Raw genomic sequence first — 14172 nt, 5'->3', positions numbered from 1 at the left:
CCGGCAGGGATTGTAGGTGGGGGAGTGAATGTCCAGCGCTCTCTCCACCCTCAATACCACGACTGAGGTGCCCTTGAGCAAGGCACCGAACCCCCAATTGCTCCCCGGGCGCCGCAGCATGGACTCTGGCGTATATATGATACACATGTGTTTGGCGTGCATATAATTCGTAGTTTTCGCATGCATATGATACTAAATTTGTTGGTGTGCATATTATACGCAGTTTTCGTGTACATATGAGTCGCACCTACCCCACAATATATATAGGCTATATATAACCCCACAACCCTGACCCTACCCATCGCGTAGCATATACATGCCAGAGTCCATTTTTGCGTATCAATAGGCTACCACAAGTTTTTGTTTTTATTTGGTGTACTATTTATACGCACTTTCGTGAGATTGAGTTGGAGCCACAGACACTCATGGAATTTACAAACAAATAGTATAGCATTTACTAGTAAAACTGGAATAGTTACTTATCACCTCTAAAATAGTGACTAGCAGAGGAATAAGGATCAGCTTCTAACAAATAGATAGGCTACAAGTGAAACTGGAAATGCGAATCAGTTTTTTACAACAAAAACTATTTTCTCCCATAAAAAAATTAAAAAATCATTTACAACCAAGTAGTACCATCTAATGAATAGTTAATAGTCAAGTCACCATTATTTATCTGGCAGTTTAATAGTAAGATTCAACTATATATTGATTGCGACTGGATTACTTAGAGGTAATTAAAAATATGTGCATACTAACATAAACCAGTGAGTTTTAAGAACTAAATGTAAAAACTGCTTGCCACAACACCTAATAAAAACGGGGGTGGATGTATTATAGGTAACTCTCTCTCTCTCTGCAGCTCCATAAACATATGGAATTCACGGTTGAGAGATTGAGGTTAAATTTATCAATTTCTGCGACATAAAAAGATTTAGTTGTGCATTTATGCAAGAGTAACAAGTTTGTATTATTGGGATTGTAATATTGCAGGCAAGAATTAGTGGACTCAGCACAGATCTAACGGCTGAAACATAAGTTTCGAATCAGATAGTAAGGATGTAATAATGTGCATGAAAATCACGTTAAATAAAACCGTTAGGCTATATATAATTTGGTATGCACGAGTTTTGCATGACTATTGTTAGTGGTTATTGTCGAGTGCAACGAATGACAGGTCATTTCTCATTCCGAATTTCATTGTCACTGTTAATGTACTTGCGCCATCTAGTGGACATGTCCTGTAACTGCCAGCTAGTCAATATTTGGAAAGAGTATAAAACAAAACAAAATAAAATTAGAACAATGGACACAAAAGTAAAAATGTTGTTAAATAAGAATTACTTTGAGAATGATTTTGAACTGAAGATATGCAATAAAAAAAACAATAAACTTAAAATAAAAAAGAAATAAAATAATATAGGCCTAAAGGGAAAGGGAAAGGGAAGGGAAGTGGTGTGTGGCCAAGTATGGTGACCCATACTCTGAATTTGTGCTCTGCATTTAACCCATCCAAGTGTACACACAGTAGTGAACACACACCCGGAGCAGTGTGTATGTTCTTTTTGTGTCGCAGAAATTGATCAATTTAACCTCAATCTCTCAACCGTGAATTCCATATGTTTATGGAGCTGCGAGAGAGAAAGAGAGTTACCTATAATACATCCACCCCCGTTTTTTATGAGGTGTGTTGTGGCAAGCAGTTTTTACATTTAATGAAAAATTTACAATTTACAATTTCATTACTAAATGAAAAATAGAAAAAATAAAGAAAGAAAAGACAAAGAAGAAATCTCATCATGTATACCAAAACAATGTAAAGGAATGTGGCTTTTCTGTCAAATTTAAAGAACAGCTTGTGGGAACTGGGCAGAATATTCTGCTTACCGTTTGTACACTTCTTTTGTCATCTTTCTTTTTTCCTCACCTTCATTGTGGTTGTTCTTTCTCATCCTGTGTGGTGAGCAAGTCATGTGACACAACTGCCTCTTCTCTCTCTCTCTCTCTCTCTCTCTCTCTCTCTCTCTCTCTGTCTGTCTCTGTCTCACCCTAACAACACACTCACTGTGCTCAAACATAAACAAAGATAAAAAAAGGACATGCACATATACAGAATACACAGACACAAATTTACATGTTCACAATTTGTGTTGAAGAGGGAAACATTCAACAGAGAGTTTTAAACAACATGAGTTTTGTTTTATAGACAGGCATTCAAAAACCTTAAAAAAATCTACAGAAACCCAATAAAACTGCAGTAACATGACATTATGATTAAAAATTCAATCAGTTTAAGATGACCTCCATTTTACACATCAAGTTTGCAAGCTATTGTTAATACATATCTTTTCAAAGCTTTTGTTTTAAAGAATGTTGTAATTATATACTCGTAGTTTAATTGATTAAAAACAGAAATTGTGGCAAAGTAATCATTGGAGTATGTTTTAAAAGAAAATAGCATTTCAGTTGTTCTACTTCAAAATCTTGTGTTCAATGTGTTACTTTCTGTTTCTTTGTGAAATTTACAGGCAATTTCTGATGCAATTTGAGTTCTACACTATTTTTCAAAAGCAATTTGTCAGGTTGTTTATTTGATCTTTAGTACATCAGTTGAATATTTCACAAGAAGTTTGAAAATGAAATCTGCACACAATCACTAACAGTTCACTATCAGTTCTTTGCCTGTGACCTTTTCCGCTCTCTTTCTCTTGCACTCACACATGCATTTAAACAGGATGAGGCAGAAACACTCAAGAACAGATAGGAAGAGGTAGCATTTTACATCCTGCACTTGACAATGGACTTTAACTACCAAAAGATTAAAGGTCAGCTATTTCTTTATTATATTAACACCTTTTGAACTTATAGAATCATTTTTTGTCTAGCTGGAAATCAGCCGTGTTTTATTACAAAAAATAACAAAACACAACCTGAAGGTTTTAAGAAGTTGTTTTTACTTGTTTCTTCTGACGGTACACTGACGACTGGAAAAACCTTCTTTTAAAATCTTAAAATGTCTGTATTTATTAGAATGTCAGATATAGCTGTTATTTTGAGAAGGTTATTTAATTAATCATTTTGTGAAGGTAAATATATTTTTTAGGTTTAGTATCAGAATGAATCTATATGGTGCTCAAGCTGAGCTTATTTTGTTTTAATGTGTTAAAATAGATTCTAAGCAAACTAGCATTAATATAGAATTGAGCGTTAGTTTAAAAAACAGAAATTGGCTAGACTTTGTGTAGTATAAAATAACAATACAAATCTACATGATAATCTGTATACTATAATGCTTAGACACACGAACTAATTCTGATTGCATGGCTATAGCATAATCTTTCAACAGCATTAATGTTACACAGAGCCTTTAATATTTGTAACATTATTGTTTTGTTGATTGTTTGATATCTAGAATGTTCTGTGTTGCTGGCGTGCTTGTAGAGAACGTGACATTTCCGTTCAGGGTTATTTTGAGCCTGACTGTGTGATTCTATCTGCATCTCAACTTCTAAATTTTGCACACTGACATCTATATTTATATTTAGATACTGCCATCTACAAGTTAATATTATATCTGAATGTATTTAAGGATAAATACATTCAAAAGGCAGTTAACAGTCAGATCGAAAGGTTAGGGCACTATTAAGAGAATCATTTTAACAAATTCAATTTTGTTCACATCCATCTTTCATTTACTGTTGATGAGTTTTTCAGTACTGTCTGCTATAATGATCAAATTTAGAGTTTCTTTTATTTCTGTACAGATGCTGATTCTCAGCAGAGAGAAGAGCGATTGATCGATCTTCCTGCCCATTACCCAAGACCAAAGCCCCGTCCATCTGTAGCTCCAGAGAACCATCCCACAACCAAGAAACCTCCCGTAAAACCCCGGCGGAGCATAAAATGTCGTCCCACCGCACAACAAGAGACAGAGCAATTAAACCAGGGCCAGCAGAAGGAAAATGAGGTGAATCTGTCAAGCAATATATATATATAAAAAACTTCTAATGTCCTCAAAGGCAAAATGTGCATATGCTAAAATTTCTTCAAAACAAAAACACTTCTATCAGCGGTTCAGCTGTTCTCTGAAGAGCCTTTTGAAGCAAAGAAATAGCAGGTTGGTCAATCGAACAACAACAAGGTCAAAACTGACAACGCTTCACTGTAAAAAAAAAAAAAAAAAAGTTTCAAAAAGTTGTTTCAATTTAAAATAATTTGTTACCCCACTGACTTAAAAATGTTTGTTTAGTCAACTTGAAATTTTAAGATACTCAATGTTAATTTAAGGGCCAACTGGAATATTTTAGTTGACTGAACTATAAATTTTAAGTCAGCTGGGTAACAAATTATTTTAAGCCGAAACAACCTTTTTTTTTTTTTTTTACAGTGATTACAGCAGTTAGCTATAGCCCCCAAATTCGGCATTCAAGGAGAGCAGATATTTGCCCCAAACACAATGAAATATTTTACTTTTGTGAAACTGTGCTTGTTTTACTCTGGTTGAGTCTGAATGCTGCTTGATGACACACAATATTTCATAAATAGGCTTCTTATTATCACTGTAAAAAGTGATAAGTTGACTTAACTTAAAAAATGTAGGAAGCCCGTTGTAATTAATAATAAAAAAGTTTAAGTAAAGCGAATTGTCAATTGTCACTTAACTTTCTTTTTTAATTATTATTTACTTAATCATTTAAGCAATGGGTTTCCTCAGTTCTTTTAAGTTAAGTCAGCATCACTTTTTACAGTGATTTTCATTTTTAGGCCAAATATATTATGTACAATATTTTAAATGACATCTAAATGACATCCTACTGGGATTCTCTCTGTTAAAGATGACAGTGAAGCGAATGGATCCTGCTCTGATTTTGGGTCCCGTAAGGCCCCTGGAGGCTCTGGCTCCATCTCTGCGTGCTCACACTCTGCTGTGGTTTGAAAGAACGCAGCTGCCTCGACTGCACAGGCCCGGACAGCCTCTTCCCCGCTGGCTCCATGGTTTCGCTACACGCAGGTTACAGCCACATCTAAATATTCTTCCAAAAACATAACAGAAAAACAGGTGCACAAGCAAAGTTGCACAAACACAGATGTGAAACAGTGTCAAATACATATAGCCTATTCGGTTTACATTTTCACACAACCTGTCTTTCTCACTCTCTCAGGGAAGCGGAACAGCTGCTACAGGATAAGCCACAAGGCTGTTTCCTGCTGAGGCTCAGCGAGTCAAAGATCGGCTTTGTGCTGTCTTACAGGTACTTTATTTGAACATGAAAAACCTTTCTTCACACTAAAATTGATAACTATAAAGATAACTAGAATGATTAGCATCCACATCAATTCACAATAATGTTCGGTTTATAATAAGTTTATGCTGCAGTTTTGATGCCTGCCATTTAAAAAGCTTGAGCCATTTAAACTCAGGTGGATTCTGATAGGCTGTCAAAGTTCGTATCGTTCATCAGCGGGAAAAACTTGTTCTGAAAGTAATTCCAAAGATATCATTCCTCATTGCTGTTATAGTTGGACTACCTTATTCTCATTCTATTAGAATGATTATTAAAAACTGTTATAGTTCTATTCCTTGGTATAAACAGGCCTTAAGTATGTGATTGGGTTGGATAAAAAAATTGTTCAATATACAATGAGGTAATAAGTAAAATTGACTTCTTGTACAACATACTGTAGTGGTGTTTTGTTCCTGAATGTATCAGAGTATGAACAAACTGGTTGTGTGAATGATTCAATTACTCACTAATAAAACAGTCACTTCTTTTGTTACTGAACGAATCAATGTTTGAACAAATCAGTTGAGGTAATGATTTAAACAACTCACTCATAAAGACAGACTTGCTCGCCACCTACTGGCATACCGATGTAAACTGCAGGAAGAGTCACGAAAAAATGTGACTGACTGACAACCTAAAAATCAAAGGCATCTGCACACTATGGAGCCCCTTAAGGGACATGGTGGTTGGAAAAATTGGGGGTGAGTGGAAAAAATTATATATATATATTATATACACACAGATACACAATGTATTTTCCCCTTACCAATTCTGGAAATGTACAAATTACTTATTTCTCGAAAATGTTTGTATTACATAGATTTTTTTTCATTAAATATTTACCTTGTGAGACATGGGCTGTGATTGATCTTCATAAATATTAATTTCTCAATTGTGCACATACATCAGTTTGTTCCATCATCATTTTCACAACATATTTTAATATTTGTATGCACACATACTTATTGTTTTATCATTTTCGTACCTATTTTGCTTGAACAGTGTTCATTTTGAAATACTCGTATACCAGTAAAATAGTGTATTACAGAAGTAAGATATTTAGTTTCCTAATGGAATGCCACTTGCTATGCATCATGTTCAACTACATTGCGGTGTCATTGTACGTATTTGCAACATCTCTAATCTCACTCACTCACTAAATAACAAATTCATTAAAACCCCAGAGGAGAAGACCGGTGTCGTCATTTCATAATTGAAGAGGAGGAATATGGATCATCTGATAGTGTATATCTAATTGCTGGAGAACACAGCCGTCACAGAAGCCTGGATGACCTAATCAGCTGCTACACCAGTAGTCCTGTGGGGCCTTTTAATGAGAAGTTGACTCTACCTTGTATACAGGTACATGGACATTTTTCCCTAGCGAATCTTTGCAATTTTTAATACAGATATTAAAGATGATTTTACATTTGATTTTCCTGTCATCTCACTTCATATCCTGTATTTTTTGCTTGCTATCTAGCCTGATGGGGGTTTTGAGGAAATTAATAGGTGGAGGGTGAAAGACGAGGAAGAAGAGAGAAATGGAAAAGCAATAGATCCTGAGCAGACAAAACTGCCCATGGCCATCAGTCCAGCTGTTCTGAATTCATTCCCCACAAACCCCTCCAATAAGACCACTTCTGCTACAGAAGAGTCAGTGCAGTATGCAGCCGTGAGAAAGCCACTAAAAAAGACCCACTCGATGCCAGAATGCAAGTGTGGAACTGAAACAGCGCCTCCTGGGCTAGAAGTGAGTAGATTACAAGCAAAGTGTCATTTTTTCCCCCTCTCACATTCCTTATATTACACTTTGAGGCATAATAAAACATAAAAAATCCTATAAGTCAAATCTGTGGATAAGAATATCATCAAGGTGGGTTCTTTGTTGAGCATCCTCTTTTGGTTAGTATTTTTCAAGCCCCACTTTTATCTTCACACTATAGAGCTTAAAAGGCAGCATTCAAATAAGAAATGTTTTCTTATTAGTGATGGGAGAAACTGAGTGCAGTCTGAGTGACAGCTTTTTAGGGAGCGCTCTTTACGTGCTTTATGTAGGCTATGTAATGTATCCATTCAGTATTTGTATAAATCTTTTGTTTTTCACCTACACGCTGTAAAATACTCTTACAGGAGGTTTCTCCACTTATGCTGTGTGAGAAAATCATAAGTATAAATATAAATTATTTTTAAATTAAATTGGCTTTTGGTGACTGGGTAATAGTAAACCACTTTTCTTCTGTAGGACTACACCACTGGTTTACCTCCCTTATACCCTACAAACCATCTAGTTAGTAACCACGAAGAACACTGTAGAGACTGCATAGCCTCTTACGTTAACAACAGTAAGCACTCTTTTAAGAATATTCCAGCAAGGTGTTGAATTTTACACCGTCATCAGAATTTTTCCAGATTATTGGCAAACTTTATATAAACCAGATCTGTTTGGGTTTGATGCAGTAGACTGTGTACGGTGACATAATTCCAAGAAAAGCATCTTTTTGTCGCATTGTCATCGGTGACTGCACGAACAAACAAACATGCTTTGCAACAAGTATGATTCGCTTGAACCGATTAATTTTAAAGGTGCCATAGAATGCATTGATACAATATTTAAATGGTTCTCTGATATCTAGATATGTGACTTAGGTAAGGGAAACAATTCTCCAGAAACGGTTTTACACGTCCATTTACAACCATAGGATTTCTCCCTAGAATGAAATGGTCCGTTATTACCTTATTTGGAAGGGTCATGAATAATAATGTTAAGGATGCTAATTATATAATAAGTTATATCAGATATGTATTTTTATTATAGAAATACATTATAGAAAATATATAATATATAATATTTATATGTATAAATGATAAAACACTATGACAAGGTAATGTTTAATTTATTATATGTATGTAAAGTACATTAAACATTGTCAGTTTTTTATAATTTATACATGTAACTATTATATATGCCAATAAAATAAATATAGTAACCATATTAGAATAATATATTATCTCATATTAGTGCTTTATAATTAACATCTTACAACTATCTATCTATGGTTTTACTACAAATAGCCTATAAGCAAAAAAACATGGTTACTACACAAACCATGGTAACCACAAATTAACCATTGTTTTGCTGCACTAACCATAGTTTAACAATGGTATTTGTAGTAAAACTGTGCTTATGCATATGCTAATACGGCGCAAAACATAACACACCTTTACCATAATAAACCCGTGTTTAATTTTCCTAAGGGTAAAGAGAGGAAGAGTTTAATCATGACTTATTTAAGTGTTTAATGTCAAAGTTATAATATTATACACTAACAGGACACCTTACCCTTTTCTTCCCTCTAGAATGGCAGTTCTGGGGTTGCTGAAAAACCCTCAAATCTTAATCTAACAGGGGATCAAGTTTCTCCAATTGATGTCCAGTATGCTCGAGTTAACAAACCCCCCAGAGCAGTATCAGAAAATACCCCCAACTTCAGTGCCCAACCTGACCTCCAGGAAGCGACAGCAGCCTTTACCCCTTCATCCATCCCAAACTTTGACACAACAGCAGCAGACCCGAAATACTGGAAACTGGAGCCCATGCACACTTATGAAGAAACCCCGCACACACGCAGTCGTCCAGAAGAGATTGACTGCTATGCCATGGGGTGGAGGAGGCAGGCAGCAGGGGATGAAGGTGAGAATTTGAGGACAACAAGCATCACAACTTGCTCAGGACTTACTAGTTTTGAACATTTACTGTCTGGAGTTCAAATATAAGAATGACTTGAAATGCTTTCAAAAGAACCATGCACTAAATAGAGTGACTAAAATGATACATATATTATAAAACATGAAAATGCTTATTTGGTACATATTTTGACCTTTTCTTCAGAGAACCTTCCAAAGAATCATCTGTATTCAGAGGTGAACATCAAGGGTACCCAAGAAGGCTTAGCTATACCAAGATCCGGGCCTAGTCTTCCTCTTAGACCTCCCCCAAGATCTGCTCATGGTCCTTTGCGACCAGAGCTCACTGGGCAGGTAAATATCCATGAGAATATTTTATGAGTGATATTCTGTGTAGCATATAGTGCACAATCTGTTATAAAAATGCAACATTTTATGATTTTTCCCTCAGAGTTTTGGTGCGTCCCCACTGATGACTCAACCTCAACAGTCTGGTTTTCATCCTTCAGAGCAGCCATATATGAACGCTTCCTCCAGCTCCATTTATGAGCAGATTCCTGAAAGACCAACCAGCTCTAGAGCATGTCTGCCCCCACCAAATCACAAACGCTGACCTCACAATTGTATAGAACTTCACCAAAAAGTATATCATTTGTAAACTCTGTATAACAAGATTAAAAATCAACATAGTGATATTAGGATGACATATGTGTACCAAAACATTACATTGCTTAGAAGTTGTATATACATTTATAATGCTTTTTTAACAGTGATCTCCCTATGGAGGCTGTAGGCATGTTTATCTGTGTTTTTCATTTATTTTAAATTGTATCTGAATATACAGGTTTTTTTTTTCCATAGAATCAGTCACTCATTCAAAGTTATAATTGCACAGTAAATAATTTCATTCTCATTTTTAATCAAATATATTGGGATTACCAAAAACTGATTTTGTTTCAGTGAATTGCAGTCCTCCCTGTTCATTTTTAATTGCCTAAAGATTGGCGATACCTTCAAGTGAGGTTTGATAGAACATAATATAACTAGCTTGAATTATTTAGCTGATGATATTACCATAACAGACTAAGAACACACTAATCACTGCATGAGAAGAACATCACAGAACAAGAAAGCAGACACGAAGATGAAAGCATATTTCGGTGAGTGACCAGACACACAATGAGACATCTCTGTAAAACCCCCTTTTATTTCCACAAACAAGCCCCACATTGATCATGAAGAGCTGCACAGTTCTGTTTAGCATGAGAATCATTACAAAAAACAAAACAAAAAATAAGATGGTGCACCTGAAGCCACCATGGAATGGCCACTTTTAATACCAAAAGCAGATGGTGAACCTCCTATTTGATGCTTATCCTTAAAACAAATTTTCTGATGAAGACCAACATCACTTACAAACAGATTAAATCATTGACCATTTACCCCAATATGGGTAATTAATTTATTCAAAAACATCATTCTCAACTCCACCATAATTCACCCCTCCCCCCCTCCCATTCACACAATGATCCCTGATCTGTTTTTGTATTGTATTAGATAACTCAGTTCTTTTTGCTCTTTGATGAGTCGTACTTCCTCTTGCTGGAGTACCACAGGAGCAGAGGAATGCCAATGGAGGGAAGGGTCATGACACCAAAAGCTGCCCAGTCCAGCTTTTAGAAAAACAGAGATTACGTTAAAATTAACACATTAAACGCACTTGCCCCGCCCCAGACCTATGTGGGTCATCTGACATTTCATACAGTTAATTGATGACAAATATAAGTCAGGACAACAACTCACTGCGTGATGAAGCCTAGAGAACATAGAACATCCCTAAAATTCAAGATATGGGGCAAAAATGCCCCTGTTTGAGTTTGTGTTTTGAGCTCATATTTACATCATATAGTTGAGCAATATCACAAAGCAATAGGCTAAGTGCAATATCACACGAGTGCAAATGTGATACTGATCTTATACAGCAGTTCAGTAAGTAAGAAGTTAATATTGTGTTACTTTAGACACAGTGTTGTCTGTTTTGCTCAATTTTGCCAACGAATATATAAAGACAAAGCAGAACTGTTCGTCTCCGAGCAACACGCAGCGGAATTTCATTTCTTAATTCACGTTTTGAACGAATTGAGTGAATCATTTGGCACGTTGGCGTTGAAGCTGATCATCATCATCAGATCGATCGGTATATGACAAAGTACCGCGAGGGCAATTCAAAAGCATAAGGAGCTGTCTGCTCTCTATAGCTCTTGCGGTACTTTGATATCACATACCGATCGGTCTGATGGTGATGAGCCACTTTAAGTCGAACAAGCCTAATGATTCAATGGACCATTCATAAAGAACCATTTACTTCACTCCTGAATGAATCAGCCATTTGAACGAATCGAATGAATAACTCGATGACTTAAGACATTTACCACCACCTACTGGCAGTTTTAGTTTATTATTTAGAGGATCATTTCATTAAAGAACTAATTTCATATTTCCATAGTAATAATGAAGTTAATAATTAAAGGTATAGTTCACCCACCCAAAAATGTCAATTGTGTCACCATTTACTCACTCTCACGGTCCAAAAAGAGTATATGTAATACATTTTATCAAATAAAATATTTCTTACGGAAGCTACTTTTTGTAATGTCTGTTTGATGCTTTACACAACGACTATAAAATATCTTTTGGGAGTAATTTCTCAGCCAAGTTTGATGTGTGATTCACTTACAAGCTCTAATATCAATATAACAGCACAGGCTATCATACATTAAAGACCATTATACACAATTGTCTATATTGAAACACTTACGTAATGTGGAGAAAAGCGTCTGTCAAACTCTCTCTGGGCAAGGATGCCTCCCTGACCCGGAGCACTTGTGTAACCAACCTGAGCAATGTGAGAGAAGTCTTAGCTAACAGCCAGTAACTACATTTACATGGACTGTAATAATAAAACATTAAGCCAAATGTTGATTTTTGGCATTAATACGGTAAAAATTCTCTCTCAATATCAGCTAATTTAGGCACAGTAAAAAACAACAACAACATTTCCTCATGCTGACTGTGTATATGAAAGATAGCATGGGACTCCACTCACCACAACCTGTCCACCCTCCTGGGCCAGGTAACTAACAGAAGCAGAGGTGAAGTTGAAGTATCCAGCTTTTAGAGGCCGGAGAACCACTGTGTGAGAAACATTACTGGCACTGTGGAGAGGATGAGTTAAGGAACATAATCTACTAAAGAACAAAAATAAATAAAGCATCCCATCCTGAGAGTCTGATACAGTACGGATGATATTAGGTGCTATCAGTAACAGCCAGAAGAGATTGATTGAAGGCTTAATGGGATTACTAAAAGTGTGTAAAGTACTCAGAATGCACTTAAAGTAAAAAACAAACCAAAAAATGAAAACAGCATATATTTATTATTAGAACATCAAGTCAATATAAAAAAAAAATAAAAAATCTCTCTACATCAACAAAAAGGTACAGTACACAGGACAGCGATTGCTTATTGAGGAGGATACGGAGCAATTCGGTCCCATTTCACATTGAGCATTCCTGAGACAATGCCGAAATCTTCAGGGGGGAACGAGTCATCGGACAGCTCAACCTCCAGGGCAGCACTAGAAAAAAATAATAAAGTACATTTTAAATAAAATAGATTTTAATACTGTATGTACATGTTTCCAACATAACCCAAAGCCCACCATCTGTTAAACAGTGATATGCTGAACTTCTGAGACAGAGAGGACAATACCTGGTGCCCACGTTGTAGATGTTGTACTGCAGGGTAAGGTCTCGTCCCTCTACAGCATATCGGTTCAGCAGGGACTTGGAGGCTAACAGACGAGCTCCTTCTTCTCCTGCCACCAGACCCACCACAGCAACCAGAGCAAATACACAGAGCAGCCTCATCTGTGGAGGGAAATGGCATATTTAATGATTAAACCAACATCTCATTTTGTTGCATAAAATGACACACACACAAAAAAAATAATACTATGGTTGGAAAACGATTTGATCTCGTCACTTGATTAAAAAAAATAAGTAAAAATGAACTATATTAACTCATACAGGCTAGAATATATAATGCATTCTATTAGGAAAACAAGGAACATTAACAACTTGTCCTAAAGTGCAACAATGAATGAATGAATTATTGAAATAGTGCTTATGTTTGCAACTTAACGTACAGTTTTATAATAAACAAAACTATAAATAAGTCTAAAACACCTTTTAAAATTCAGATTTACTCGTTTTAAAACTACGACACTTCATTCACTAATTATGCTTACGTGTACAACACAAGCCCACGACAAACTACTAAATTTCATCAAAATTATTGTACCGAGCTCAAATAATAGTTTTTTATGCACTATTGTAAAACATTTATTGATAGACAAAGCTCAGTTAATCTATTACATATCAAAAATGTGACAAACATCACAATCGCCCTGGATTATTATACAGACAACGTCGACTGCTTGCGTATAAAGTAACGTTACATAATAAAGACAAAACATATTGTAATGTGCCATTCGCAGAATATTTAGTTTAAAAACAATAATATATTTAGCAGTCACTTTACCTTCGTCCGCTGGTTTGAACCCAAAATTATGAAGAGAGTTGAGCGCACGCGCAGATGATTTGTCTTCCGCTAGCATGACGTGTCCACAGTGTGTACGGAAACACTCTAAAACCCACAGCGCCGCCTACTGCTCCGGCCTGAACAAATATGAGCAAAACATGAACAGATATGACTAAATGCATACGGCTATTTTTTTATTTTAAAGTTTCAGACAATTTAGCCTTATATTTATTTTATAGTTTATGTCATACGTTTCTTGTGAGGAGGTTTAAGCTGAGGGGTGCGCAGGGTTACTTCCATGCTCATATAAAATTGAGGGTAGGCCTGTGTAGTTGTCATATTAACACTATATAGCTAAAAAAAATGCGAAAACAGCAAAATTCGAAAATGTTTTGAAGATATCGCTGAGCATTTATTTATAGCAAGAAGTATTTTTTTCATCTCAGTTTTTAGTATTCCTTTTAAATTAGACAAATCTGCTAGTATTTTAATATCAAACTGTTATTTATCTGTTATTTAATGCTTCAGGGAATGTTGTAACACTGCCATACAATGTGGCCCGCTCTTAACAAATGCTATTCTATGTCATTTTAATTTT

At 35.7% G+C, this 14172-nt stretch overlaps 2 protein-coding genes across 2 annotated transcripts; one reads left to right on the top strand and one right to left on the bottom strand.

Moving 5' to 3' along the window:
• The first annotated feature begins 2739 nt into the window (after positions 1-2739).
• On the top strand, positions 2740-10248 carry LOC306884819 (uncharacterized protein). Its single transcript, XM_079441030.1, has 9 exons — positions 2740-2825; positions 3765-3967; positions 4836-5011; positions 5163-5252; positions 6470-6647; positions 6769-7038; positions 8646-8979; positions 9178-9326; positions 9424-10248. The coding sequence occupies exons 1-9, from the start codon at positions 2798-2800 to the stop codon at positions 9583-9585; spliced, it is 1590 nt and encodes a 529-aa protein (XP_079297156.1). The 5' UTR covers positions 2740-2797; the 3' UTR covers positions 9586-10248.
• On the bottom strand, positions 10160-13681 carry LOC306884820 (translocon-associated protein subunit beta-like). Its single transcript, XM_079441031.1, has 6 exons — positions 13575-13681; positions 12744-12901; positions 12511-12609; positions 12079-12187; positions 11791-11868; positions 10160-10645 (listed from the first exon to the last, which is right to left on the bottom strand). Exons 2-6 carry the CDS (start codon positions 12899-12901, stop codon positions 10535-10537), a joined length of 555 nt encoding a protein of 184 aa, XP_079297157.1. The 5' UTR covers positions 13575-13681; the 3' UTR covers positions 10160-10534.
• Positions 13682-14172: the final 491 nt, after the last annotated feature.

This window comes from Barbus barbus, assembly GCF_936440315.1.
Source record: "Barbus barbus genome assembly, chromosome: 19".
In the NCBI taxonomy this organism is placed as follows: domain Eukaryota; kingdom Metazoa; phylum Chordata; class Actinopteri; order Cypriniformes; family Cyprinidae; genus Barbus; species Barbus barbus.
Note: the sequence above shows the minus strand (reverse complement) of the source record. Positions and strands in the feature narration are given on the sequence as shown.

Bases quoted from the DNA above. Each gene is read 5' to 3' on its own strand.
- LOC306884820 (XM_079441031.1), bottom strand. From the start codon at position 12,901: ATGAGGCTGCTCTGTGTATTTGCTCTGGTTGCTGTGGTGGGTCTGGTG. The intron at 12,188-12,510 runs GTATCCTCCTCA...TCCTCTCCACAG, and splicing joins AAATGGGACCGAATTGCTCC to TGCCAGTAATGTTTCTCACA. The intron at 11,869-12,078 runs GTGAGTGGAGTC...CACATTGCTCAG, and splicing joins AGGAGGGTGGACAGGTTGTG to GTTGGTTACACAAGTGCTCC.
- LOC306884819 (XM_079441030.1), top strand. From the start codon at position 2,798: ATGGACTTTAACTACCAAAAGATTAAAG. The intron at 6,648-6,768 runs GTACATGGACAT...CTTGCTATCTAG, and splicing joins TGACTCTACCTTGTATACAG to CCTGATGGGGGTTTTGAGGA. The intron at 8,980-9,177 runs GTGAGAATTTGA...CCTTTTCTTCAG, and splicing joins GCAGGCAGCAGGGGATGAAG to AGAACCTTCCAAAGAATCAT.